This window comes from Ambystoma mexicanum, chromosome 1q (assembly GCF_040938575.1).
Source record: "Ambystoma mexicanum isolate Mex_15411 chromosome 1q, UKY_AmexF1_1, whole genome shotgun sequence".
Taxonomy (NCBI): domain Eukaryota; kingdom Metazoa; phylum Chordata; class Amphibia; order Caudata; family Ambystomatidae; genus Ambystoma; species Ambystoma mexicanum.
Genome location: NC_090922.1, coordinates 127,351,434 through 127,379,193, shown reverse-complemented (window position 1 = coordinate 127,379,193; position 27,760 = coordinate 127,351,434). Strand labels below are relative to the sequence as shown.

Here is a 27,760-nt window from a genome sequence, read left to right as displayed (position 1 = left end):
TATAGGTGACAGGGATCTGCGGTCCAGCATGGACCTGCAGACTTTGCTGAAGGGTCAGGTGTCTTATGGTTTTCCACCTTCTGTGAGTATCTTTGGTTTATAGTTTGGATTGGGCTCTTAGCTCTTGGCCGTTTTTATTTCACATATACATCCCCTGTGTATCCGTTTCCTTCAGGCTCCTATTAACCCCTATCAGGGCGACAGCTTCCGTTTTACCCCCTTTGGATATTTCGTTTCTCTTCTGATTTCTGGGACCCCCTTATAGAGTATGGGACTTTATTCCCCCTCTTTAGATATTTTCCTAAAATACAGCTTTGTCTTAACCCCTTGTGGGGTATTGTATTCTTTTTCACCCCATTTGGGTCTGCAAATTTGCTTCAGGTCTCTTGCATCCCCACCATGGCCTTTGGTTACTTTCCTCGACTTTGTCGGTTTTATTCCCTTCGGAGAGCAGCCACCCTATTCACCCATCTTGGAGTAAACCGTATATCTGTATCTTTGTGGTGTTGTTGGATGTGGCAGCTTCTCGGATCACATCAGAACTGTTCCACTTGGGTTGTCTGTGTTCCCTCTCCGGTTGGGCGTCATGATTCGTATGCTCTTGCATGCCACATTAGCAGTGGTTTGTGTCCCTCCACCGGACACCTCAGAGATTGGGACTTACGGCCCTCATGGGCTTGGTGGCGTTCCATGGGCTCTTCAAACACCACATATGGGACATTTTCAGAAACTCCAGGCTCTAATACCTCTGTGCTACAGCCTAAGCTCCGGCTGTGCACATCGTTGCTCAAGCTGGTCCCCTCCCAGCGGTGGCTTTGCTCTCCAGCGGCTCCTCCTCCCCAATTAAGGGTCTAACCCTTTAGGCCTCTCAATGTAATGAGAGACACACCCCGTTGGTCCTGTGGGTCAGGCCTCCAAGTGGGGTCAGCAGCACAACCAAGCACAGTTAAAAGCCCAATAAATTATCAGTTTCGATATTAGCTGAAAACACATGGGACATAGGCACTAAGGAAAATGGTGTAGATGTATTCACTGAGGAGTCTTGGTCGCCGAAAGGGGGATTACCCACAGTGAGATCCTGCTTGTCCTGTCCTCTAGGGAGTCTTTTCCTTAGTGGGCTCACCGCTCTAGTCTCAAAGGGGTGGCTCCCCCTGGAGGGGGAAGGGACGAATTCCGTAGATGTGTCACAGTAGCTAGATGCATGAGGGTATTATGCAACTAGCATCAGGTGCTATTACCTAGCTGTGATAAATGCAGATCTAGCTTACCATTGGCATTTGCATATTTCATACCTGTTACCGGCGGCTGCAGGGTTAATAGCAGCCCCGCCCGTTGAAGAGGCGAGACGCAATGACATTGTTGTTGGGAGAGGGGGTTTGTGGGAAAGTCGCGAGTTACTGTTGGAGTCTGAGAGAATAAAGAAAGTTCAATGCTCCTGCGTGTGTATGCGTCCTCCTTCGCCTGGTAAAGCACAACATTGGCGACAAGGATATTTCCTGCATACACCGGAGTCCTCCTTTCAGCAGTCCGCCGAACCCCGCTGGGGGCTGCAAGCCCGTCGAGCCTTCTACTCCTCCTCCTCCACTTGACTCGGAGAGCACTCGGCACGCGGGTGCGCTGACCCAGGTGACCCGCCTGGTCCCCTTCTCCTTCGCCGCTGCACATACGAGCAACACGAAGACGCGGGCACCCCAGCCGCTCCACCGACATGGGCCCAGGCAATCCGCCGGCACCCTCCACCTCCTCCTGCATGACCATAATCACGAGCGCATCCAGACCTCGCAGTCTGCCAGACCCTACCGAATTTCACGCGCGGGTGGTCCTAATACACGCCCACCTCACGAACAGCAAGCTGGAAGTAACCATCAACATCCTGCTACCACTACGTGCCTCACAGACGTTTCTACAGTTACTGCAGCCTGCGCACACACGAGTGAGTGAATCTTGATGCAACCCCAGGGTGCCAGACCACAAATCTAACCAGTGCACACCAGACCAGGCTGCCGAAACCAAAGACACCCTCTCCTGAGCTTCACCTACAGCGCTCCGCACTCCAAACCCAAGCGCCCACGGGCAGCACATCCCCACGCCCACCTATTAGTGTGACGCCAGAGACTCTGCCTCCCCACAAAATGAGCAGTCCTGCGTCTCCCAGCCTGCCCGCGCGGCGAAATCCATACAACTGCGAATGCCACCGCCATTCACCATGACTCCCCAGGCCACTAAATGGCCCAGATGGACCGAATGGATGGAGGACTTCCAACACTTTGTGAGAGGGTCCGGAGATGGTGATTCCCCCAACATTAAGGACATCTTCCTCAATTTGGTAGGGGGTGAGATAAAGACTATTGTAAAGACAATCCCACCGGCCGAACAAAACAACTCGCAGAATTGATCAAATCACTAGACAAACTCCTCATTATTGAAGTAAATCGATACTATGAAAGATACCTATTCCACCAATGTACGCAAATACCATAGGAGACAGTGGACAAATTCATAACTCGCCTAAGGGTAAAGGGGGCGCACTGCCAGTTCGATGCGTTTTCCCTCGAAGAAGCGATACGGCTCAGAGTCATAAAAGGCTGCCTCTCCCCCGCACTCAAAAAACAACTAAAGAAACCCCTCACCATTCCCAAAGTCAGCGAGCTCGCACGCATATATGAGAGAGTTGACGCCCAAGCCGCATCCATGGTCGGCACACATAACCCCACGCAAGACACTAATGAACTCATAGCAGCCAAACAGCCACCTCGCCAGGGAGACAGAGGTTCGCACCAATACAGAACGCAAACGTCACAAACCCCGCGTCAACAGAGACAGTGCTATCGTTGTGGGATGGCATTTCCACACTCAGGGTCATGCCCAGCTCTACCACAACAGTGCACAAACTGCAGGAGAGAAGGACACTTTCATTCAGTGTGCAGAGAAAAAATACCATTTCCCCCGACACATCCGCAAGCGACCTCCAGTACACCATTTCGTCCACCACCCCCGCAATACAGAAAACCAAGATAGTACCAGCAGAGTCAACGGCGGTACGTCAGGGCCATCGATGAATATCAAGGACCCGAATACCCGATTCCTCCCGACCACACAGGTCAACCAAGATACTTTACGGATGAATACGACAATCCACCGGAAGAGTACAGGGATGACGAATATTACCATGACCTTCCAGCGACTACCTACAATACATATTACCACCCACACAACCAGGAGTATGTCAACCTCATACTAGACAATGAAGAATCCAGAGAGGCACCCAAAATCCCAATCAAGATGGAAAACTGCCTGTTTCAATTCATAATAGACTCCGGGGTCACTGTAAACATTATGAGTGAACAAGACTATACCAGGATGTCAGACCCACCAACGCTCGAGCCATCACAGTCGCGAATCTTCTAGTGGGGAGCAGCCACACCTTTGCAAACAATTGGGCATTTCACACGCCATTTCCTCTTAAACAGACGTCAATTGAACACCACCATTCATGTCATTCGCTCGCTTACCAGAAGTCGGTGCCTACTCAGCTATCACACGGCCTCTCGCCTGGGACTGATCGAAATCCGTGTAAAAGCCGGAGAGACCATCACTGCAACGTCATACAGACAAAACCCGAAGGACTCAATTGGAACAATCACGTGCAAGCAACCCCAAAACCTCATCACGCAAGAGGACATCACAGGGAAATTCACAGAAATATGCTCAGGTCTGGGAAAACTCAAAGGCCCCTGCATAAAACTCCACATAGACCCCACTGTGAGACCTGTGCCACAACATCCCAGAAGAGTTGGATTCCACCTCCAGGAAGCGGTGTCGATGGCACTCCAACAACTACTCTCTGATGGCATCACAGAACCAGCGACAGGACAAACACCATGGGTATCCGCCCTTGTGATCGTACCCAAGGAAGGAGGCAAGATACGCCTGTGCGTTGATATGAGAGTAGTCAACACTGCTATCCAACGGGAGAGACATCCAGGTCTGTGCATTGAGGACATGATAGTGCAGTTGAACAACGCCCAGATATTCTCCAAACTCGACCTAGTCCAGGGTTACCACCAACTGGAGCTACACCCCGACTCCAGAGCAATTACGACCTTTGCAACACATGATGGGCTATTCAGATACCGGAGATTAAACTTCAGAATTTCATCCGCAGCTGAAATTTTTCAAGAGGCGATACGCCAAATCAACAGACCCATTCGAGGAGCCCTGTATTACAGCGACGACATCCTTGTTTTTGGGTCGTCAAAGGAGTCTCATGACAGGGCACTATTTGCCACCTGCGAAGCGCTACAAGCTCAAATCGCCAAATGCGGTTTCAGCAAAGCGAAGCTCAAATTCTTCAGACACATATTTTCCAGCAAGGGGATGATGCCAGACCCTGACAAAGTCGACACAATCACTAATCTTAGCGAACCACGCCAGGTTGCAGATGTCTGCTCTTTCCTAGGAATGGCCGGATATTGTGCAAGATACATACCCATTATGCTTCCCTCACAGAACTGCTCATGAGACTTCTGCAGAAGGAAGCATTGTTTGACTGGACGCCGGAATGTCAACGCTCCTTTACTGACATCAAGCAGGCCCTCGCTGAAGCTCACCGCCTTGCATACTTCAACCCCTCGTGGCACACAGAGGTAATAGTGGACGCTAGCCCCGTTGGCCTCAGAGCCATTCTAGCCCAGACCAACAGCGCAGACATCAACCCCAAGCACGTGGTTGCCTACGCTGTCAGAGCACTGTCAACCCCGGAAATGACCTACTCCCAGGCAGAAAAAAAGCATGGCCGCAGTCTGGGCATGTGAACACTTTCACAACTTCTTAATCGGAAAGAAATTCACCCTCATCACAGACCACCAGGCACTCCTCTCACTATTTGGAAACCCCTACACCAAGATGCCTACGAGGATCGAGCAATGGGGCATACGCCTTCAAGACTACAACTATGACATTATCCACCGACCCGGAGGCGACCGAAACCCCGCTGGCTACCTGTCCCAACACCCCGTCGGAGCCCCGATAATACAGAAAGGAGATATTGCATATGTTCAATACATTGCATCAAACTCACTGCCACCAGCACTGTCACTCGAGACAGTCGCTGCCGCATCGGCTGCAGACCCCACAACTGCTCTTGCCATCAGCCTCAAGACGGCCAGCAAATGGAGAGACCACCGGAGAGCAATGTTGGCCCACCCGGGGGTGAGCAAGCAGGAAATCGAAAGACTACCTAGAATACACAACGAACTAGCTGTAAAAGACAACATCCTACTCAGAGGGTGCTGGATCGTCATCCCGGCCACTCTAAGGAACGAGGTTGTCCGCACCGCCCACGAAGGACACAGGGGGCTGAAAACACAAAGAAACAGCTGAGATGTCATGTCTGGTTTCCATTCCTAGATGCCGCAGTCGATGAGTGGGTCAAGAACTGCCACGTCTGCGAGTGCACGGCACCAGCTGGAACCCCTGCCCCCTACAACACATGCAGATACCCGATAACCGAATGAGCAGAGTAGCCATGGATTTCTAGGGACCCACAGAATCGGGTGAATACCTCCTACTCTTGATAGACGAACACTCAAGGTTTCTGATAGTAAAAAAGGTCACCAACACAGTTTTCCCCTACGTAGCTGCGGTACTAGAAGAAATACTCAGCGAATGGGGGATTCCCAGAATAATCAAATCTGACAACGGACCACCCTTCTGTGGGCTTGAGTTTGGGACACTGGCAAAACACCTGGGATTCAAAGACATGAAAATCACCCCTCGCTACCCACAAGCAAACGGGATGGCGGAGCGATTTATGGCGTCAATCAAAAAGACAATGCAGAGAGCCAAAATCGAAGCAGTCAACCCACATCAAGCCGTGTGTCGACTTCTCAGAGACTATCGGAACACACCACACGAGGCCACGAACAAGACACCTGCTGAACTCATGTTCCGCTATGAAGTACGCACCCGAATCCCACGGAACCTGATGGTCGCGGAACCCACAGATGCAGAAGTTCGCCAAAGAGACACAGAAGGGAAAGAAAGGGCTAAAAGGGACACCGATACCAGGCGCAAAGCAACGCCAAAAGACTTTCAAATAGGCAACGATTATGTGGGTGCAGGGGTTAAAAGATGATGCGGGGGTTGCAGAGGTGTCCCCCCGCAGGGTTTCTTGTGAATTTCGCCGCAAAAATATGGCGATATTTTTGTATCGCAATATTTTTCCGGCGGAATGATCACATGGAACCGTCCAGGGGTGGTGTTACCGGCAGCTGCAGGGAAAGGCGCCAGTTACTGTTGGAGTCTGAGAGAATAAAGAAAGTTCAATGCTCCTCCGTGGGTATGCGTCCTCCTTCGCCTGGTAAAGCACAATACCCAATTCTGCCTATGAATATTGCTTTTACTTGCTATGTAAGGAAGTCATTGTTCTACTGCAATAATTTCTTGCAAAAGGTTCTGTATTTTGTCCATACTGAATGCTGTAATTAATAATGGCGGTGGCATCATCGAGCGCTAGTAGTGCAAAAAGACCCAATATTAATAACAATAACAGGTTTTATATACTGATTCATGCAGGATTTCTCTCCCTTCTAATTTCTGTAAATTTAAGGGTTTATCAATCTCTGAAGGAGGCAAAGCTGAGTCGACCATGCTGGGATTCGAACTGGAGAAGTAAAGGTTTGCCCCATGTCCGAGACAAGGCCTAACCTGTTTGCTACACATTCAGAAGAATTGCCATAATAATTGGGTTCTCCAAAGTAAGTACTCTAGACTCATTAAAAGCAAACAGGTAAGTTAGATGATAAAGCTGAAACTAAAAGAGTTCTCGACTTTCATGGTCTCCACTAGTTCTAAAAATAGTTTTGCCCAAAGAATGATCTTAACATACTTTCTTTCAAAGCCGATCCAACCGAAGCAAATGAACATTAGAAATGACGGCAACTCAAACCCTTCAACCATGGCTCAACTTCAGGCGCTCCCTTCATATGTCAAAGTGTTATGTTCGGTTATTTTACTATGCCTTAGTACTATTTCGAATCACCACTGTAGACTTTGGACACTTTGCACTACAGTAAAGTCATCAAATAGGCATAGATTGTTTTTGTGAACACCTTGTCACACACTTATCTGGTCTTGAGATTAAGGAAATTGAACATTTAAATTGGATGAAGAAAAAAGCGGGGCAACAGCAAATGTCTCTGGGGTAAAATTCTCCCTGTAAGAGAGAGGCACAGTAGCTTGGGAGGGGTTTAAGACACGTCATGACTGATTGGGGCAACTGAGTTGAAGATACTGGGAGAGGATGTGGTCCTATGACGTTACAGTACACCGTTAGGAATTACCTTTAGCTGCCCTGCAAACCAGCGACTCTTCACCATGTCATAGAAATAGAGATCATTGAAGAAATCGCCTTCAATACTCTCCTCTTCTTCCTCATCATGGACGCCCCCAAATAGGACGGTGCGGTTGTTGGGACCAGCAGCCATGGAGAATCCAGTCCTTGGGGTGGGTTTCACACCAGAGGCACTTATTCTGGACCACACCCATTTATCTACAAATTAGAAAATAGAGAGGCAGTGTAATGGCAGAAAAGGATCAAGGGAATAAGTTCAGTTAATGAAGCAAAGAAACGTGACAAATTATTTTGCATAAATCAAATAAACGGAAAATGGGAGAGAAAAAAAACAAGTGACCATTCCCCACGTGGCAGGATTACACTTTTAAAAAAAGATGAAACATCTGTTAGATTGTCACACTTCCTAACAATATGCAACTTTGCACTTCCCTTCTCTGCACACCTCTCTTTTGCAGTTCTCTTGTTTCCACAATCTAGGATTCATTTTATCCACTTCCTCAGCTGGACGTTTGTCTTTTTAATGAAGAAAACTTATGATGTTTACGACTTTTGATTCCAGATGCTACCTCTGGGTATTGGCTTCCATTAATGAACTGGTCATTCAAAGTATGGGTCTTTTCTGGAGCTCTAAAAATGGGACAAATGCGCCACAAATGTTATGGCTCCCACTGATCAGACAAATTATCGCCCCATTATCACCTTCCCATTTCTGGGAAAGATCCTAGAGAAGAACAAGTTACTTACCAACTGTAACATTCTTTTGATTGGATGTTCCTCCCACGTATTCCTCATCTTTTTATAATCGTATCCCAGCTTCAGCTGCTTCGGAAACATTTTTCACCAGGGGGCGCTGTGTTCGAGACCGTGGAGTCGAAGTCCCTCGAGGGCCGCCGTCGGGCATCGACGTCATCCGTTGTATAAAGGGCTCTTGCAGCGCCCGTTAACTCAGTTCTGTTTTTACGGTGTTCATGGTTGCATCAGCTGATCAGGCTTCAAGTCTTTAGGCTCTTAAGGAAGTCAGAGTGCAACTGGCGTAAACTGTATGGAGGGGTAGGATGGGAGGGTCAATGAGGAATACGTGGGAGGAACATCCAATCGAAAGAATGTTACAGTTGGTAAGTAACTTGCTCTTCGATTGGATTGTGTCCTCCCACGTATTCCTCATTTTATGATAGACTCCCATAGCAGTGGTAATCTTGGAGGTGGGAGTACTAGGAATTTTAATTATGGACTGAATGAAGGACAGCTTTTGCAAATAGTCCTCCTTGGTATGAAGTAGAATCCAAGCAGTAATGCTTTACAAAGGTGTGCATTGACGACCAGGTGGCCGCAGCACAAATATCCTGCACCGGGACACACCTCTGAAGGGCCGTGGAAGTTGCCATGCCTCTGGTTGAATGAGCCCTTAATCCATCTGGAGGCTCGTTCCCAGCTAGTTTATAGCATTCAGAGATTGCTAGAATTATCCATCTGGATAGAGTATGTTTAGATACTGCAAGGCCCATTTGTGCCCAGTATATCCAACGAATAGTTGGTCACATTGTCGGAGATTTGCCAATATGGAAATATAGAAATTGAGAGCCCTTTTTGGGTCCAGTCTATGTAACCTTTCCTCTTCCTTACTAGCGTGAGGTGGAGGATAAAAGGAAGGTAAGACAATCTTTTGTGACAGATGAAATATAGACACAATTTTAGGCAAGAATGATGATTTGACTTTTAAAATAACCTTGTCCCTATGGAAAATAGTGTGAGGAGGCTTACAAGACAGTGCCTGCAACTCACTTACCCTGCGGGCTGATGTTATAGCCACTAACAGAATTGTTTTGAGAGTGAGCAGTCTTAATGGACAAGAATGTAAAGGCTCAAAAGGAGCACACATGAGAAATTTTAAGACTAGATTTAAATCCCAGATGGGCACCTGAAAAGGTGTTGGAGGGTATACATTTGTCAACCCTTTCAAGAATTGAATGACTAAAGGCATTTAAAAATAGGACACCGCTTCCGAGGAGTGCTTAAAGATAGATAGCGCTGCCAAGTAACCTTTTATCATTCCAACATGGAGCCCCAAATTGGCTAAGTGTAAGAGAAAAGAACGTACTGTTGCAGTATTACAAAGAAATGGATCCACATTCTTATCCCTGCACCAGTTACTGAACTTGTCCCAACGACACCGGTACAGGGATTTTGTTGCTGGCCTTCAGGCCGAAAGCAAAATCACCATTACGTCATCCGTGAGGTCCCAATCCTTATATTTTAGCCTCTCAGAAACCATGCGTGAAGGCCGAGTGTCTTGACATTTGGATGAGAACCAGACCTTCCCTCTTGCGAGAGAAGATCCTCTCTTTGTGGAAGATGTATTGGAGGGCAGATGGACATGTCCAGAAGGTTCGGGTACTACGTCCTCCTGGCCCAATCCGGGCAATTAGGGTCATGGTTTTCCTGAACTTTCTCAACCTCCTGATTACGTGAGGAATCACAGAGACTGGAGGAAACACGTAAAGAAGTGTAAATACCCAGTCCACTACGAACGCGTCCCCTAGAGCTCCTCTTGGGGGAAATTCCCTTGAGCAATACAGTTTGCACTTCCGATTGGACCCAGTCGTGAACAGATCCACTTGAGGGGTTCCCCAAAGGGCGAAGATCTCTTGAAGGACTTCCTGAGCTAGCTCCCATTTGTGGGAGACTGTGCTCTGCCTGCTCAGAGCGTCTGCCACCGTGTTTAGCTCTCCGGCTAGGTGAACTGCCGATAGAGAGACTCCTTCTTGCATTGCCCAGAACCAGAGCTGCATTGCCTCTCTGCACAGTGGGAGTGATCCTACGCCTCCTCTTTTGTTGAGATAGTACATGGCCACTGTGTTGTCCGTCATTATCGGGACATTCTTTCCCTGTACAGGGGGCAGAAAACCCTTCAGCGCGACTGATTGCTCTCAGCTCCAAAAGTTTGATATGTAGATTGGACTCTGATGGAGGCCAACGACCGCTGATTGTCAGATCGTTGGTGTGGGCTCCCCACCCCGTGAGTGAGGCATCCGTCACTACCGTTATCTCCGGCCATGGTTGCCAAAAAGGTTCCCCTTTGAGGATATTCTCCTTGCAAGCCCACCACAGGAGATCTTGAGCCACTTTGGTCGGGACTTGTAGAAGTTCTGACATCTGCCCTGAAAACTGGCACCATTGATTCCTGAGGGCCCACTGAAGGGATCTCATCCTCAATCTGGCCTCTGGCACCAGAAAAAAACAGGATGCCATGAGGCCTAGCAACCTTAGAAAATCGAATGTCGGTAGATGTTGGGCATTTTGAAATTTCATTACCATCTGCAGAATGTGGTGAGCTCTCTCCTCGGGAGACAAGGCTTTCCCTGAGGAAGTGTCCAGGATTGCTCCGATGAATTTAAGTTTTTGGCTTGGAATCATTTGTGACTTCTTGTAATTGTGGCAGAAGCCCAGACTGTGTAAGAAGTGGAAGGCAAGGCCAGATGTTCCTGGGCTCGTTTTTATGAACTCGCCCTGATTAGCCAATCGTCCAGATAAGGGTAGACATGAATCCCCTTTCTTCTGGTACTCGCTGCCACCACTGCCATCAGTTTGATGAAAACCCTCGGGGCGGAGGTTAGCCCAAATGGTAGAACCCGAAACTGATAATGAGAACCACCAATTGCGAACCTCAGGTACTTTCTGTGCTTGAGATGGACTGAAGGATCTGAGAAAGGGTCACCATCTTGAACTTGTCCTTCCTGAGGAACTTGTTCAAGCTTCTCAAGTCCAAGATGGGTCTCAATCCTCTGTCCTTTTTGAGGATGAGAAAATAGGGTGGAGTACCAGCCCTTGTTCCTCTCTGCTACAGGTACATGTTCTATTGCACCTTTCTCTAGCAGGGTTAAAATCTCCTGCACAAGGAGCGGGTCTGGAATTTTTACAGGGTTGGCTCCTGGTGGATGATCTTGAGTTCTTTGATGAAAAGGAAGACAGTCACCATGGGTCACTATCTCTAGTGCCCAGTCATCTGACGTAATTCCCCGCCATTTGTCCAGATACCGAGTGATTCTGCCTCCCACCAGGGTGTCATGATTCCTGCCCCTCATGTCGCCAGCCCTCCAAGATGTCAGGCTGGAGCCAGGCCACAATCACCTACATGGCCCTCAAGGGCCTCTCCATCCCTCCAAAGACCCACTTGGAGTCAGACTTGGCGCTTGTGGCACCAGACTCACTCACTCCCATAGGATAACATTGGGGATTGGACTTGTAGTGCATTGATGGGGACAAGATGGATACCACCACATATTTCGGTTTCCCAGAACTGCATTTGCGGTCTAGTCTTTTGGGTGTGGTTCAGCCCAGAGGCACCTGGGATACCCAGAGACTATTTAAGCCACACCCAGGCTGAGAAACATGCTTTGCGTTTTCTGCACCTGCAGCATGACACTCAATGTGATCGGACCGGTCTCCAGTAGGCCTGCATCTTTCTTCTGCGTTCAGCTCCTGCAAGAACAAGAACACTGTTAGGAACAGCCTTACATTCCAGCGCTTCTGCCCATCAGTCATCACTCCTTCTGTTCTGCGGGCATCTTCGGCAGTGTCATTCCCATCCCGGCACGCCGCTTCCTAAGGAAAAGGGAAAAGAACAGAAAAAAGGCATTGGTAAGCATTCTGCAAATCTTCGCTTATTTTTAAATACTGTACGAGCTTCAAACGCTTACCTGAATCCCAGCCATTTTAGGGGAACTCTGTCTCCGGAACTTCTCATCTATCTGCAAGAGGGAAAAGACACTCCAGGTTAGCGTGGAAACATCTAGAGGCGCCGCATACTGTGCTTACCCACCGCATTTGTTCTTCATAACCGGCATCCACGCTGAAAACGTTGCGGCACCTAAAAGTCACAGGAAAAGAACTCTGTTCAATGCAAATACGAAAGGGGTGCATCGTGCTCTCACTCACCTTCAGCACTACTCATCTCAGCAGCACGGCGCCATCCCCGGACGCCGGCCATCATCTAAGGAAGGAAAGGAACGAAGTTAGAGAACTGTTTAAAAGACTCATACTTACCTGTCGGACTCTTGCCAGTGAAGTAACTAGGCAGCAACGAGCCCGCATCAATCAACGCTCCCCTGCGCAGAAGGCAGGATGGAGAGCACATTATCCAAGAAAACAAGGTGAGCTGTGGATCAAAGGGAAGGGTTGGACCCCAGGGAAGAAGGGGTTCAAGCACACAGACAATAGGGAGTTAAACTCTACCAACTCTGTGTTTCAGGCCCAGTCGCCAGTCAAATAGACTCCAGGGAAGGGTTCGAGGTCGTAAGAGGTCAGAACAGGCTAAGTGACGTCCCCGTGGATACCAGGTGAGCGTTACACAGGGTTTTGTGGGTTAAGACCTCAAAGTGGCTTTGCAGCGGCTGCAGCAGTGGCTGAGGAGGTAGTTGCTGCTGCTGTGGCTGATCTAGCACCTCTCCCTTTTCCACCACAAAAAGGTTTTCTCTGTTGGCCTCTACGACTGACCTGCCCACTCCCTCTTCCAAAAGAGGAATAAAAGCAAAAGGGGAGACTCTTCCAGGAAGATGAGCCTGCATAAGAGTGTTGTTGAGGTTGTTTTATAGCGGCGCTGAGTGATTTTGCTGCCGCTTTCGAGGTATGCAGCTTCTCCAAGCTGTCGTCCGCCTTGCTGCCAAACAACCTCAAGCCGTCAAAGGGAAGGAACAAGTTACTTACCTGTAACTGTTGTTCTCCAGCATGGGTCTGGCATGGATTCACATGCTCATGAATATTCCCCGTCGTCAGGCTGGGAATCCTCGGTAAAGAAAAAACCAGTATCAGTTTCGTTTCTGATCTGTCTTTCGTAGCAATAACCAATCACTGGTCTCTGCGTCATACTGACCACAGCCAATGACTGCCCTCTACCTAAGCACCGCCTCTGGCAGCCATCTTCAGATTTGGAAGCACGTGAGGTGGCAGTATGACCAAGTGAAGAGCCGCAGAGGGGTAGGCGGGAGGGTTCGCATGTGAATCCATGCCAGACCCATGCTGGAGAACAACAGTTACAGGTAAGTAACTTGTTCCTTCTCCAGCATGGGGTCTGGCATGGATTCACATGCTCATGAATAAAGAATACATAGCAGTACACACATGCACAACCACGGGAGGTGGCAAAGGCTCAACATTAAGCATCACATCAACTCAACATTAAGCATCTTACCTCCTCACCAGGCTCACCTCAGGCGAACAGGTTGCGCAGCACTGCTTGGCCGACCCTGGACTCCTCCCTGGAATCCCGGTCGACGCAGTAGAATTTCGTGAAGGTGTGCGTCGACCTCCACGTAGCAGCCCTGCATATGTCCAGCAGGGGCACACCAGATAGGAACGCCGTGGTAGCTGCGATCGCTCTGGTGGAATGGGCTCTCGGACGGCCAGGCAGCGGTCGGTTTGCCAACCGGTGACAGTACATGATACAGCCGGAGAGCCATCTGGAGATGGAAGCCTTCGAGAGAGCCTTCCCCTGATTGACAGGTCCAAAGTTCACAAAGAGTTGTGACGTCTTCCGAAAACCCTTCGTGCGATCCACGTAGAACTTCAGCGCTCTAGCTACATCCAGCGAGTGCAAAGTCCTCTCAGCCGGCGACGAAGGCGACGGGAAGAACACAGGTAACACCAAGGGTTCGTTGAGATGGAAGTCCGACGGTACCTTGGGCATGAAAGAGGGGTGCGTCCTGAGCACTACCCTCGTGTCGTGGAAAGTCAAGTACGGGGCCTTGCAGGAAAGGGCCTGGATCTCACCCACTCGTCGTGCGGAGGTGATGGCCACGAGAAAGGCTGTCTTCCACGATAGAAACTTCAACGGGGCCGAGTGCAGAGGCTCGAACGGAGGTCCCATGAGCTTGGTCAGCACCACGTTGAGCTCCCACGCCGGGGCCGGAGCCTTCACCGGCGGGAACGATCTGAATAGTCCCTTCATGAACTCTTTCACCAGACGATGAGACCACAAGGACGTCCGCCCCGTGGTTCTGGTGTATCGGGAGATCGCAGCAAGATGAATCTTGATGGACGCGTGTGCCAGTCCAGCTTTGGCCAGCGTCAGCAGGTACGGCAGTACTTGGGGAGCCGTAATCCGTAGAGGGTTAATCTTCTGTGCGTGGCACCAGACAGAGAACCTCTTCCATTTGTGTCCGTAGCATTTAAGAGTCGAGGACGCCCTGGCCTTTGCAAGAACCTCTCTGCAATCGGCCGGTATGTCGTATCCTCCAAACTCTAGCGCTGCAGGAGCCAGGCCTGCAAGTTCAGCGACTTCGGGTCGTGGTGGAGGATGGCGCCTCCTTCCCTGGAGAGTAGGTCTGCGTCCGTCGGCAGCTTGATCGGCGGGGACGCTGACAAGTCCAGAAGGTCCGGGAACCATATCTGCCTCGGCCACGCAGGTGCGACGAGGATCATCCTGCACCGTGACCTCTTGAGCTGGTTGACGAGCCGGATTAGCAGAGGCAAGGGAGGGAACGCGTAGAGGAACAGGCCCTCCCAGGGGAACGAGAAAGCATCGCCCATGCTCCTCGTCTGGGGAAACCTGCTGGCGAACCTCCGGCACTTGGTGTTCGTCGCCGTCGCGAACAGGTCGATCTGGGGTGTGCCCCACCGTCGGAAGAGGCGATCCACTAGATCCTGCCGTAGTTCCCACTCGTGGCACGAGCGCAGCTCCCTGCTGAGTGAGTCGGCGATGGTGTTTTTTATCCCTGCCAGATGAAACGGCACCAGAAAAATCCCTTGGGCGACGGCCCAATGCCACAGGTCCTGCGCCTCCTTGGACAGCGCTGGGGACCTGGTTCCGCCCTGTTTCCTGATGTAAAACATGGTGGTGGTGTTGTCGGTGAAGATCCTCACCACCTTGCCCTTCAGGGACGGAAGGAAGGACCTGAGGGCCCAAAACACTGCACGGAGCTCCAGGACGTTGATATGCAGGGACTTCTCCGTCGGGAGCCAGAGTCCCCTCGCGTGCAGATTTTCGGTGTGCGCTCCCCACCCTTCCAGGGAGGCATCCGTGGTCACAGTCTCCTGGTGGGCTGGGGTCTGGAAGTCCATGCCCGCCGTCAGATGCGCGCGGGTGCCCCACCACCGTATCGCTCGCCGGAAACTCTCGTCGAGCTTGATCCTTTCCTCGAAGCTGCCCGTCGTCTGGATCCAGCGCGCATCCAGGAATTCTTGCAACGGGCGCATCCGGAGCCTGCACATGGGAATGAGGTAGATGCAGGAAGACATCATCCCGAGGAGGGACTTGATGGATCTCACTTTGGCCGCGTCGGCCACCAGCATCCGTTGCACCTTGCCCAAGATGGTCCTGGTCCTCTCCTCCGACGGGGAGGCCAGAAGGGACACTGTGTCGAGCCTCGCTCCCAGAAACAGTGCGACTTGCGCGGGCACCAGGTGGGATTTGGTGTAGTTCACGGAGAATCCCAGGTCCGTGAGGAGTTGGACGGTCCTTGCCGTGTGGACCACGGCGAGCTCCTTCGTCTTGGCGCGGATGAGCCAGTCGTCCAGGTAGGGGTAGACGTGAATCCCCTCGCGGCGCAGCTGCGCCGCCACCGGTGCGAGGCACTTGGTGAATACCCTGGGTGCCGACCGCAGTCCGAAGGGAAGGGCTTTGAACTGGTAATGCCGCCCTTGGACCACGAACCTGAGGAATTTTCGGTGCCCCTTTAGGATTGGAATGTGGAAGTAGGCATCCTCCAAATCCAACGACGACAGGAAGTCTCCTTCCTCCAGTTGACCCAGGACGTGCTGTAAGGGGACCATCCTGAACTTCTGCGCCTTGATGAACTTGTTCAGCCGTCGCAGGTCTAGGATGGGGCGCCATCCTCCCGTCTTCTTCTTCACGAGGAAGTATCGCGAGTAGACTCCGGAGCCCCGAAGCCTCTTTGGGACGAGTTCGATGGCGCCCTTTCTGAGCATCGCCTTTACCTCCAGGAGAAGTTGAGGGACGTGAAGTTCTCTCCTGGCCACGGGGGGGACGCGCGGGCACCTTCTTTGAAACTCGAGCGCGTGGCCCCGGGCCAGGGCCTCCAGCACCCAACGGTCGGTGGAGATGGACTCCCACACGCTGACGAAGCCCGCCAGCCGGCCTCCCACCGGGGTGCTTCGGTGGGGGCCCGACCCCACGGCCGGTTCAATCCTGCTTGGACGCGGCCTTGCCGCCTTGACCTCCTTGGCGACGACGGCGGGGTCCGCTAGACTTGCCTCGTCCTCTGTAGGCCTCTTGCGACGACGAGCGGGCCGCTTGACGGTAGGAAGCGAAACCGCCACCGGAACCTTTGGAGGCGCCCTTGCCTCCGCCGCTCCGAAAGGGCGTCCGTCGTTGCTGCAGGACTCCCAGGGCCCGGGCCGTCTCAGTATCCGCCTTGATGGCCTGGAGGGAATCGTCCACCGTCTTCCCGAACAGGTTGTTCCCGTCGAAGGGCATGTCCAGGACTCTGGTCTGGACGTCCTGCCGAAAATCCGTAGCTTTGAGCCATCCACGACGTCGAAGGCAAACGCCGTTGCCTAGCTGGCGGAACCCCGCGTCGGCGATGTCCGTCGCCACGGTGATGGCGTGGTCCGAAGCCACTTCACCTTCCTGGAGGATCTCAAGGGCCTCAGCCCTCTTGTCGTCCGGCAGAAAATCCAGCAGGGGAGCCATCTTGTACCAGAGCTCCCTGTCGTAGCGGGCCACGATAGCCAAGGCGTTGGCCGCTTTAATCGTCGTCGCTGCCGACGAGATGACTCTACGTCCCATAGCATCCAATTTCTTTCCCTCGCCGTCCGGCGGGGAAGTCGATGTGGAGGCCGCACCCCCCCCCGCTTTCTTCCTGGCCGCCGCGGAGACGACGGAGTCCGGGGTAGGCTGCGCCCGGAGGCATAGGGGGGCCGTGTCCGGGACCCGGTACTTCTTCTCGTACCGGTCTCTTCTAGCTGGCGTCGTGGAAGGGTTCTTGAGGAGGGAAAGGCCCTCATCCCAAATGTCGTCCAACAGAGGCACTGCGAGGACCGTCTTCCTCTTGGCCTCGCGCCGCTGATAAAGGAAGCCTTCCTTTTTCTTCTCCTCGGGGCAGAGTTGAAAAAGCTCGGAAGCCCTGGAGATCATGGAATGGAAAGATCCGATCTCGTCGGGCGGAGAAGCCCTGGTGGGGGGCGACGACGGAAAATCCTCGTCGTATGCCTCGTCGTCCGTACCCGTCGCTGCCGTGTCAGTCCCCGTATCATCCCCTCGGGTGGACGGGGAGGAGGGCTGGACGGGGCGCGACGGTTGAAAAGGAGGTGGAGGATGGATCCTTCTTTTCTTGGCAGGGGGAACACCAGAAGGTCCCGGTTCTGGATCCCCCGACGGGAGAGGTTCCTCCGTCGGTAACGGTAGCCTCGTCCTTATCTCAGTGCATAAGGACTGTATGGCCAACAAAATGGCCGCCGAGTTGTCTCGCGGCGCTGGCAGAGGGGAATCCGACGGGCGAGCAGGGGCCCCGTCGGCATCCTCGACGATGTCGTCGTCGTCGCCTGCGTCGGCACCCATTCCGACGGGCTGGTCTTGTTTCACGCCTAGGCCGTGGCTTAAGACCTCGACCAGCTCTTCTTCTGAGGTTGAGGCCGAATCTACGACGACGCCCTGCCCCCCCTTCTTCTCCACGGAGGTTTTCACGGGGGTCCTATCGATGGGCATAAAAGAAGACTCCCTCCGAGGAGGCAGGGAGATTCTGGGCCCTGAGGTCGCCACCACTGGAGTAGCCTCCACAGGCTGGGCCAGGGCCGCCGCGACCGTTTCGATAGAGGGCTTGGTCGGATGGATCAAGGCCTTCACCACCCTAGGTGCGCTCACCGCCTTGTCCTTGAGGGAGGGGGCACTGCCACGCTCCTCCTCTGCCTTCGAGCTCGACCGGGGCCTCTCCAGGAGCTTCGCCGGGTGCTCGGCCTTCCTCTTACCCGACCCAGAGCGTTGGCTCGTGGTTGATGGTGCCGGGGAGGGTGCGCCCTGCCTGGCGCCCGTAGAGCCCGACCGTTCGGCGCTCCCGGTGCCAGCGGACTCGCGGTGCTTGGCCTTATGTTGGGCCCCCGTCGCCGGGGCGCCCTCAAAGGTCTTAGAAGACCGCTCGGATTTCTTCTTCTTCTCGCCAGACGGGCTCTTACCCTGCAGCCAGTTGGCGAGACGTTGATGACGGTCCTTCATGGTCCGTTCCGACATGTCGCCGCAAAACGCACAGTCCTTCTCCACGTGCGTTTTGTCCTCATGAAGGCAGTAAAGGCAGAAAGAGTGTTCGTCCTCCTTAAAGACGTTCTGCAGCTGGCATCCAGGGCAGACCCTGAACAGCTTTCCGGGCGTCGAGCTTCCCTTCTCCTGGGCCATCTCCGAGACCGGGCCTGAGAAGCTTCTGGAGTCCTCCGAAGCGTAGCTCGACGAAATCTTCACCCTTGAGGGGCACAGATGAATCCGACACGGGTCCCCGTAGATCGGATGTAGTATCGGTGGAGCTTGAGGCTCTTTGACCGAAGAATCGAAGTTTTTGTGAAAAAAGCGCGAAAAAATAGCACTAACGCTCGAGAGCAATAGCACGAGGATCCCAACACATGAACGTGCGGTAAAAATCTGAAGATGGCTGCCAGAGGCGGTGCTTAGGTAGAGGGCAGTCATTGGCTGTGGTCAGTATGACGCAGAGACCAGTGATTGGTTATTGCTACGAAAGACAGATCAGAAACGAAACTGATACTGGTTTTTTCTTTACCGAGGATTCCCAGCCTGACGACGGGGAATATTCATGAGCATGTGAATCCATGCCAGACCCCATGCTGGAGAATATTAATCAATCTAGACTGCACATCAGGTGCAAAACCAGATTTTATTAGCCATGCGAATCTGCGCAAGACTGTGCTAGGAGCCATGGACCTGCTTATACTATCCGCAGTGTCCAATCCTGACTGAAGGCCTTCCTCCATAGCCTCTTTACCATCCTTCACTACAGCCAGGAAACCATCCCGTTCTTCACCTTTCGGGATGCGTTCAGCCGCTGAAGACATGCAGTCCCACAGGGTATAAGTCAATCTTGCTAATGTGCAAGTGACAGTTGATTTCAGGGCCATACTGCCCGAAGTAAAAGCTTTCCGGGCCTAAGCATCAACTTTTGTTATCATCCCTATCTGGTGGTATTGATGAGTAAGCTGATTGCCTAGTGGAGGTAGCAGCTTGAACAACATGACTCTCGGTAGAGGGATGCTTAGATAAATACTCTGGGTCTGATAAGGCTGGCCTATATTTTGGTACCAGTTTTTTATTTACTGCTGGAATCGAAATTATTCCAATTTGCCATTATTTTGTAAAGCCTTATGGAATGGTAAAACAGGATCTTTTAAGGGACCCTCACTCAGGATGTCAGTCATGTCATCCTGGTCAAAATCTAGGGAAGCTGCTTTCCAACCCATAAAATCAATGACCCTTCCCAGTTTTAGAAATCTTATGGGATCAGCATTATCTGTAGGGTCTGTTTTTTCAAAATCCACTTCAGGTGAAGTGTCTAAGCCACTGGAATTTTGTAGGCAATCATAAAGGTCTGTTATCTTTGATTGTGGGTCCACTAGTTCTTCAGGGACCTCTCTGGCCCTAAATCTGACTCCAGCTTGAGTGACTTCCTCTTCAGAGGAATGTTCCTCATATATAGATGACATGGATGTAAAACATTAATGTCTAGATTGAGGGTGGAAAGCCTTTTCTGGCAAAGAAGGTGGAATTTGTCTAGGCATGGAAAATGGCATCGACTTGGGTCTTGGTATTAGAGAATGCCTCGATAAAGGTGTCGATAGGGTAGAAGCTGGCCTTCAACAGTGTCGAAGGAGGCTTCAATTCTGTCGAAGGAGGCTTCGATACAGCTACAGGTGTCGACGTCATTTTTGTCATCGGTCACAACGCTATGATCGTCGACGGTGTCGAGTCGAGTTTTGGTTTCGACTTCGACACCGATTCCTTTAACCCCGATTTATGCACCGGAGGTTTAGACTTAGAGTGAAGCGTCGGGGAACTTTCCCGCAAAGACACTCTCGATTCTCTTTCAACCCTAGCGTGTTTGGATCTTGATTTTCCTCTGTCACTTTTAGAGTGAGTAGAGGCACGATCACTATGCGGCAACTTCGAGGGGGTCTTGGCCGCTTTCTCGAATATTTTCAACATCAAAGCCCTAAAGGCCTCCCATTTTTTGGGGGAATCGTGATTTGAAGGGTAAGTTACTCTCCTCTCAGAAGAGGACGAGGAGGAAGAAGACCTATGACGTCACTTTCTTGACTTTTTCGTCGAAGGCGAGGAAAACTTCCCCGAGCGACTTTCCGATCTCAACCTCCTCGACTCGTGACGAGATTTTCTACCGGATTCATCTGAATCTTTTTCTCTTTTCGAAGACTTATATTGCTCCTCCCCCCACCGCCAGCTTACCACTGCGTTCCCTAAGAGCCTTATTTGGCATGGCCAGACAGGACCCGCACTCATCAACCCGATGATCTGGGCTGAGGCACCAGAGGCAATTCTGATGGGGGTCGGTAATAGACATGTTCTTGCCACACTTCAGACATTTTTTTAACCCTGTCTTTGGTGTGGAGGGAGTTGAAGACGAAGACATTGTCGAAAAAAATTCTTGATGCACCGTTCGTAACACGAAGCAGTTGCGTCAGAGAAATGGAACTGAGGTAATGGGTGCTGCTCGAGCCCTTTATATAGCGGATGACGTCGACGCCCGACGGCGGCCCTCGAGGGACTTAGACTCTGCAGTCTCAAACACAGCGCCCCCTGGTGAAATATTTTTAGAAGCAGCTGAAGCTGGGATACGATCATCATAAAATGAGGAATACGTGGGAGGACACAAACCATTCAAAATGTACAGTAGAGGACCATCAATCAGACCAACATACATATCAATGTGGTTTCCAGTCCAGCAGTAGCACTGAGACAGTCACTTTACAGATTGTGGGTGATGCTCTGTGTTTTGGGGACTCCGGTGAGGCTTGTTTATTTGAGCTTCTGGATCTCTCTGCTGCGTTTGGGCACAGATAAAAATGAGGTGCTGTGAAACATGTTATCCTGCTAAATGGGTTTGATGGGACCAGTCCTGGCCTGGTTCACCTCTCCTTCGTTTGTATAAGAACACAGTTTGTGCAGGTGGGCTCGGTCAGGTCAAGATGCCTTTCCATGCGTTTTGGGGTTCCTCAATGTTCCTTCCGGTCTTCCATAATAGCTACATCACACCACAGAGATTTGTTGCTTAGATGGGGTCTTCAGGCGGCTAATACACAGATGACACACAATTCTATCTTAAGGTGTCTTCTGCAGCAGCTGCATGACTGTGTTGGTGCTATTGAGGCCTGGGTGTCACAAATCCTCTAAAACTTAATCTACTTCACACTGAATTTTTGTGGATTTCCACTCCATCTTCCTCTTTGTCCCATTTTCAAGAGTTGGATAACTTCACTCAGATTGGTTTCGCCTCTACCTTGGTGTCCTCCGTGAAATATTCAGGCTTCATTTTTAACTTCAATTAAAATGTTTAGTTATACATATAGTTGACATATTTCTGGTTTGTAGCAGACCTTTTTACCAGCTTGTTCTTCAGAGTAAGATAACAGCCTTGTTGTCTTTGTTAGATCAGTTGTCAAAGCTTTGGTTTTGCCACGTCAGGGCAGTGGGAATGGTATGCTATCAGGTTATCAGCTTCTTCTTTAGCTTTCTTAAAATGAGTCTTTCATTCTGTTGCCAGACTTATATCCAGAATTTGGAGATTTTAATACACGTCACCTACTTTCATTTCTAGTCATTGGCTGCCTGCTCACTTGCACACTTTTCACAAGATCTGCTGCACTACCTACCAAGCAATAGTCCTGGGTACGCCGGCTTATCTAGCCTCAAAAAGATCTATTCATAGAGGCACCAGTGACACTCAGAACTAGGAAATTCTGTGCCACCCTACTCAGGAGGTTCAAACAAGTATGATTTGCTGCTGAAGCTTTTTCTGAGTCTGAAATTCCTTGCCCTCTCATCTATCCACTGCCCACTCGTATGTCTTTGCTTAAAGCACTAGAAACCTATTTGTTTTCCATTCCGTATGTTTAAATATGGTTTACCTGTATTATTTAGGCGTTTTACCTTATTGGTGCATGATATGTAAATGTTAATGGCGTAGTTTTTGGTGCGACTTCTTGGTATTTTATAGGTTTCTTGGAATTCGACCCGATAACGTTGCGTGAGACTGCGCTTTATACATTTTACAAATGATAATAAATAATAATATGCAAGTAAAACCCTGATTTTGAGAAGGGGACCAATACCATGAAATGCCATGTGGGAGAGCAGCAGTCAAGGAGGGAAGGACAGGGAGTGGCAGAATATGCAGCCATGCAGGTGAACTTCACACTAGCACCTCAGCGGGGACTCATGTGCTGGATACAGTTACAGCCAAGTCAGGCAGAGAACTAAAATGTACAATGCGTATCGAACCCCGTTACAGCCTCGAAGCACAAACTACACCAGGAACAGGAAGGACATTGCCCCAGCAAATCCCGAGGAAGCCCCCCCGACAAACAAAGCTACAATTTATCACCCTGGAAGCCCTCCTGGCGGAGGGGCTCAGGACAATACAAGTAGCTTCTAGACTCAGTTCTGGTGTGGGAGATAGAGCAGGTGGACAGGGAGGAGAAAGACTTGGAGAACGGCTGGTGGAGGAAGCGTAACAGCTGGAGACAGATGTTGGAAGAGCAGAGTGTGGTGGAGGAGGGAGGTTGTGGAGTGATAGGGGAAGTTGGTAGGAGGCAGACTTTTGACAGAGGAGGTAGAAGAATAAGGAAGAGGTTCACAGAACAGTAGAGGTTGGAGGTGGGTTTTTGAATGAAGAGGTTGGAGGAGAATTATGGAATGAAATTGGCAGACCTCCATAAGAGATGTTGTGAGAGGAGGTAGTGAGCATTGGACGAAGTTAAGACTTAGAGAATGGTATGCCAACGAGTCAGAAGGAGACACAGAGCGTTTTAGACCAAGGCCAGGAGGGAATCCATGGGAGTAGCTATGGGAGCTTACTGGACCAGGTGTGAGGAAGAAATCCAAAAGAGTGGTCGCTGAGGTGGGCAGAGGAACGAGACCAAGACGTGGCAGCAAGAAGGATATGGCAGGTCCTCAGAGTAGGGTGGCCAAACCAAACCTCCCCACTGAAAGACTGCTGGGATCAGACATTGGCAAGACTACTATTTTGGTACGAGCGGTCAGCCCAAGGAAGAGAACTGTGATACAAGAATGATAGGAAGATTTTACCAAAACATCCTTCAAAAGATCTTCTGATGTCTGTGCCTTTTGTATATCTACACTCTGCAATTTCCCCAACACCTGCTAAACATGTGTGCCGTTTTGGTCTCCCTTTGCTCAGTTATCTATAACAATTTACACAAAATGAAGTGTGCAAACATTGCAAATATATGACTTACTAACAGAGAATAAGGAAGAGGACCATTTATGTGAGATTGGCAAATAGGGGAGAGGGATGCATGGGTGTGTTCCTCCTTTGATTAGTCCTGTAGACTGCCTTATTGCTCCCTGGTGGTCTACTAGGTTTTTCTTACATAAAGGTTTTGCCGTCCAGAGATTTGATCTTCTTGTATTCCACGTGGATGATATAGATTATTCCATTCTTTTAGGTATTTAGTCACTGTATGTATGTAGGAAAGGTCACCGGGCCTCTTCAAGGGTTGTACATGGGTCTTCAGTCAGCTGCACAGGATACTTGGTTCCTTTGCTGAACTACTGGAATGGCTGCAGGACTCCTATCTCTTCCTAAATTCAGGTGAGTGATCAAACTCAGCCCTCCAACAGCAAGGAACTGCACCACTAACTCAGCCAGCCAGCAACGGTCCAATCAGAGACATTCATGCACACTAGACTTCCAGGCACCACAGTTTGTGGACTGGGACCAGACAGTCCCACCCACTTCCTGTCTCCACAAATGGCATGCACTAGTCCGCAAAAGCTGCATCTTTTCTGACAAATGCATTACCATTTTAGGTATTTTAGGTATTTCCTGACCAGAAAAGGCAGTAAGAAGGACATGAAACAAAATGGTCTAAGGACAAGGTCAGAATCTCGTCGCATGACCATTTTAGGATACTAGTCACGTTTAGATGTCAGAAGCAGTAAACGTGAATGTGCACGCTACAATAAATGCAAACATTTTAAAAATGTAATTGCTGCCACCAGCTAGTCCCTCGGCACATCAAAAACGTAACCAAAAGTAACCAAAAATCCCAGTATAAAAAGCCTAAGTGATATAAAAGTATTCCCCATGCATTGCATGGTAAGAAAAGTTACCAAAACATTTAAAAAGCAAAAAAAAAAAAAGTTTCCCAGTACGGATACTCTGAAGGACGGACCAGTTTCCCCATGACAAAATGAGAAAAGAGGGCAGGGAAGTGAATCTGAACGCTTCACTTCTGTGTAAAACCTCAGGACAGGTTCATAAACAAAAGCAAACAATTTGTGGGGGTAGGGAGGGGTCCATAGACTATGGAGGGAAATATGCCTAAAAGAGAAAGCTTTCCTAACAATGCCTTAGGGATAATCCAATACCATATGCCTTACCTAATGTAAAAAAGGATGTAATGGCAGCGGGACTTCAGGAGAGTCTCTCTGGCCACCAAAAAGATCAAGCAACCAAAAAAAGCAGGAGAAAAAAGCAAAAACGTGAGCGGAACCAAAGAAATTGGCATACAGTCCCCAGAGTAAGAATTCTGGCTTAACACCCATCATAAAAGTCCAGCTTCGATCTAGAACAACAGTCATAAGCAGTTCTTTTAGTATAAGAAGCCCTTGGTAGTACACAGTAGTTCAGGCTTTCCTGGCTTCAGCTTTCAGGTGCTCAGCTTGAAAGCAATGTGGTTTTCCCCTTACTCTAGTTCTGGGTGTTCATGGGTAATGTAAACTTGGACTAAACTACTGGGCTGAAAGAGTAAATTCTCTTTTCTCCCTTGAGGGACACGGTAGCAGATTTTGCTGTCGTGCCAGAGGTCTAGATTAGATTAGTCGTAGCTTGTAAGGGGCTTTAATTCTCATGTGGTCCAGTGCCCTTTTCACCAGCTCTCTTCACTTGCTCAATTAAAAAATTGATTATTGTGCACCTCAGAATACAGCGCAAGGATATTTATTTAACCTGCCCCTGGTAGATAATTAAAACTTGGGCTTGATCCTCGCCGAACCACTGGATAATTCAAAGTTGGGCCTGCTCCTCTGTCAGCCACTGGGTTTGATGGACAGATACATATTCTTCGCCCATCTCACCTGAGACAGTAGATTTAACCCTCTTGCCACAGGTCTTGCCATGATCTATCCTGCTCTCCTTGGAGGGCTTTCTGGCAGAAAGCTCAGGCTTCTGTCTATACAGTCCCTTTCAAAGTAGTCTGCAGAATATTGGGCTGAGTCCAAGACCCAACCTCACTCATTACAGTTTGCTTTGCAGTGTTCAGCAAAGACTACAGGCAAGCAAGCGTGAATTTCCCCTCCAGCTGTGAGGGAAGGGAGCGGCTTGTTCTCCACGGTACTTCATTTTCCTTATCCATAGACATGCCACTCGGCAAACCGTCTTAGTCAGTGGATTAGCTCGGCGGTCTGTTTCCTGCAGCAACAGGACCTTCTGGGAATGTTAGTCTTTGCCAAAGGTTGACAGCCTCATACCCCGGGTAAGATGTAGTGTTGTTACTTGTATCAGGGGATGTAGACACCAAGGGATCCTGCTCCATCCACCTTCCTTCTGGGAGGCTCTTTGGGTAGTGGTCTGGCGCCGTAGGTCCCTGGAGCTCCACCTTCTTTCTCAAACGTATGGGGAATTGCTCCAACTAGCCATAGCAGCAAGTTGCCTACTCATACACCACACTAACTGAGCCCACGCTCACCTCTCTAGCTCCATCCAGCACCATATTCCAAACGGGTCCCTGTGGCACTGAACAACTAATCAACTTTGGGATCTTCCATCTGGAAGAAGCACTTTCACAGTCTTTTGCCAGACCATTACCCACATAGAATGACATATATATTCACTATTCACAGGTGTGCTATACAAGAGCATTTTACATTGCATTATAGTGCAGGCTACAGTCATCTACCATCAGTAGCACTTAACAGGTTAAAAGACTTTAGAACTAAGAACATTTACAACTGAATAAATGTGTCTGATATATTGTCCAGATGTTTACCTCCCATTCAGCCTATACTGCATTTGCCTCACAGCCAGTAGTTCTTCATGTATATCTACTTTAAATAATTTAGTAGTCTTTATGTAGCCCTATGCATCCAAAAGAGGATGGTTGCAAAAGATCGTACATCGTTCTGCCCAATCTGAGTTAGGAATTGCTACCAGAAAATGCTTCTACGTCTCTGTCCTCAGACACTTTCATGACTTAACTCAGGGTTCGGGAATAAACTTTGCTCCTTGTCAAAGTACACTATGAAAAATGACTATGCATGCTAAACCAAATGGTACTCTTGACGCTACATTTTTTTACAAGTGCACTGGCTCCACTCATTATCAGTTTCCCACCCCTGGTCTAAAGTTTAGTGTATATGGATTTTCATAATTATAGGTTGACAGGATTTTTAACACAGGATAAGTGGTTATGAGATAAATTCAAAGGTAAATGTATGCCATTTGCTCTACCTGTGCACTCTGGCAGATGTCTAATGGGCACAGGAATATAAGTCTTAAGAGTATTACAGCAAAACAAAAAAGAGGTGATGGTTGGAAGGTTTAGAATTAATTTTAAGCTCTGGCATTGCTCTGGGCAACCCTACAGAGAACCGTTCTTCGCTTGCCAAGCCATTACAAAAGGGGAACGACTGTATGCAAATCAGGCTTGGTCCCACCCCAAAAGGGGCAGTGCAGCCCAAACTGCTTCGTCACATCCCTTCTGCACGACACCACATGCTTCCGCAGACATGTTTCAGCCTTGTTGAGCCTCATTAGTGAGCATGGGTCTCTAGGCCCAGCAGGCACAGGACCCACATCTGGGAATGTCCATCCCAATCGGTGTGACTATAGCAAATTAGTATATTACAGACTGGTAATTTGAGGGTTACTGTCAGGGTATATCCCAACAAAATGGCAGGTCTTGCGACCTTCCCCAGCACCCGTGTGTCTTCAGATAGAGGGTATAGTCTGCATTTTAGAGGACAGGAGAAAAGGTAGGGATGCACTACCACTTTATAAAATGTAAACAATAAGTATAATTTAATGCAACTTCAGGTGCACTGGGTAAATACCAGACTAGGGAATAAATGAACTAGAATAAATAGCTCATCATAACATGACGAGAACCCAGGCACTCCAAGGGAGAGATGCTCAAGAAGAAAATGTTTTGTGAAAATATTTTACTACTTTATATCACTAAACTATTATCAATTTTATT

General features: G+C 49.8%; 1 protein-coding gene across 1 annotated transcript in view; it reads right to left on the bottom strand.

The window, feature by feature from the left end:
- The window catches only part of KLHDC4 (kelch domain containing 4), a 461,477-nt gene that overhangs the window by 110,650 nt on the left and 323,067 nt on the right, over positions 1-27,760 (bottom strand). Inside the window, exon 9 of the mRNA XM_069636170.1 lies at positions 7,344-7,552. Within this exon, the coding sequence (XP_069492271.1) occupies positions 7,344-7,552 (209 nt within the window). The remainder of the gene's footprint in view (positions 1-7,343; positions 7,553-27,760) is intronic.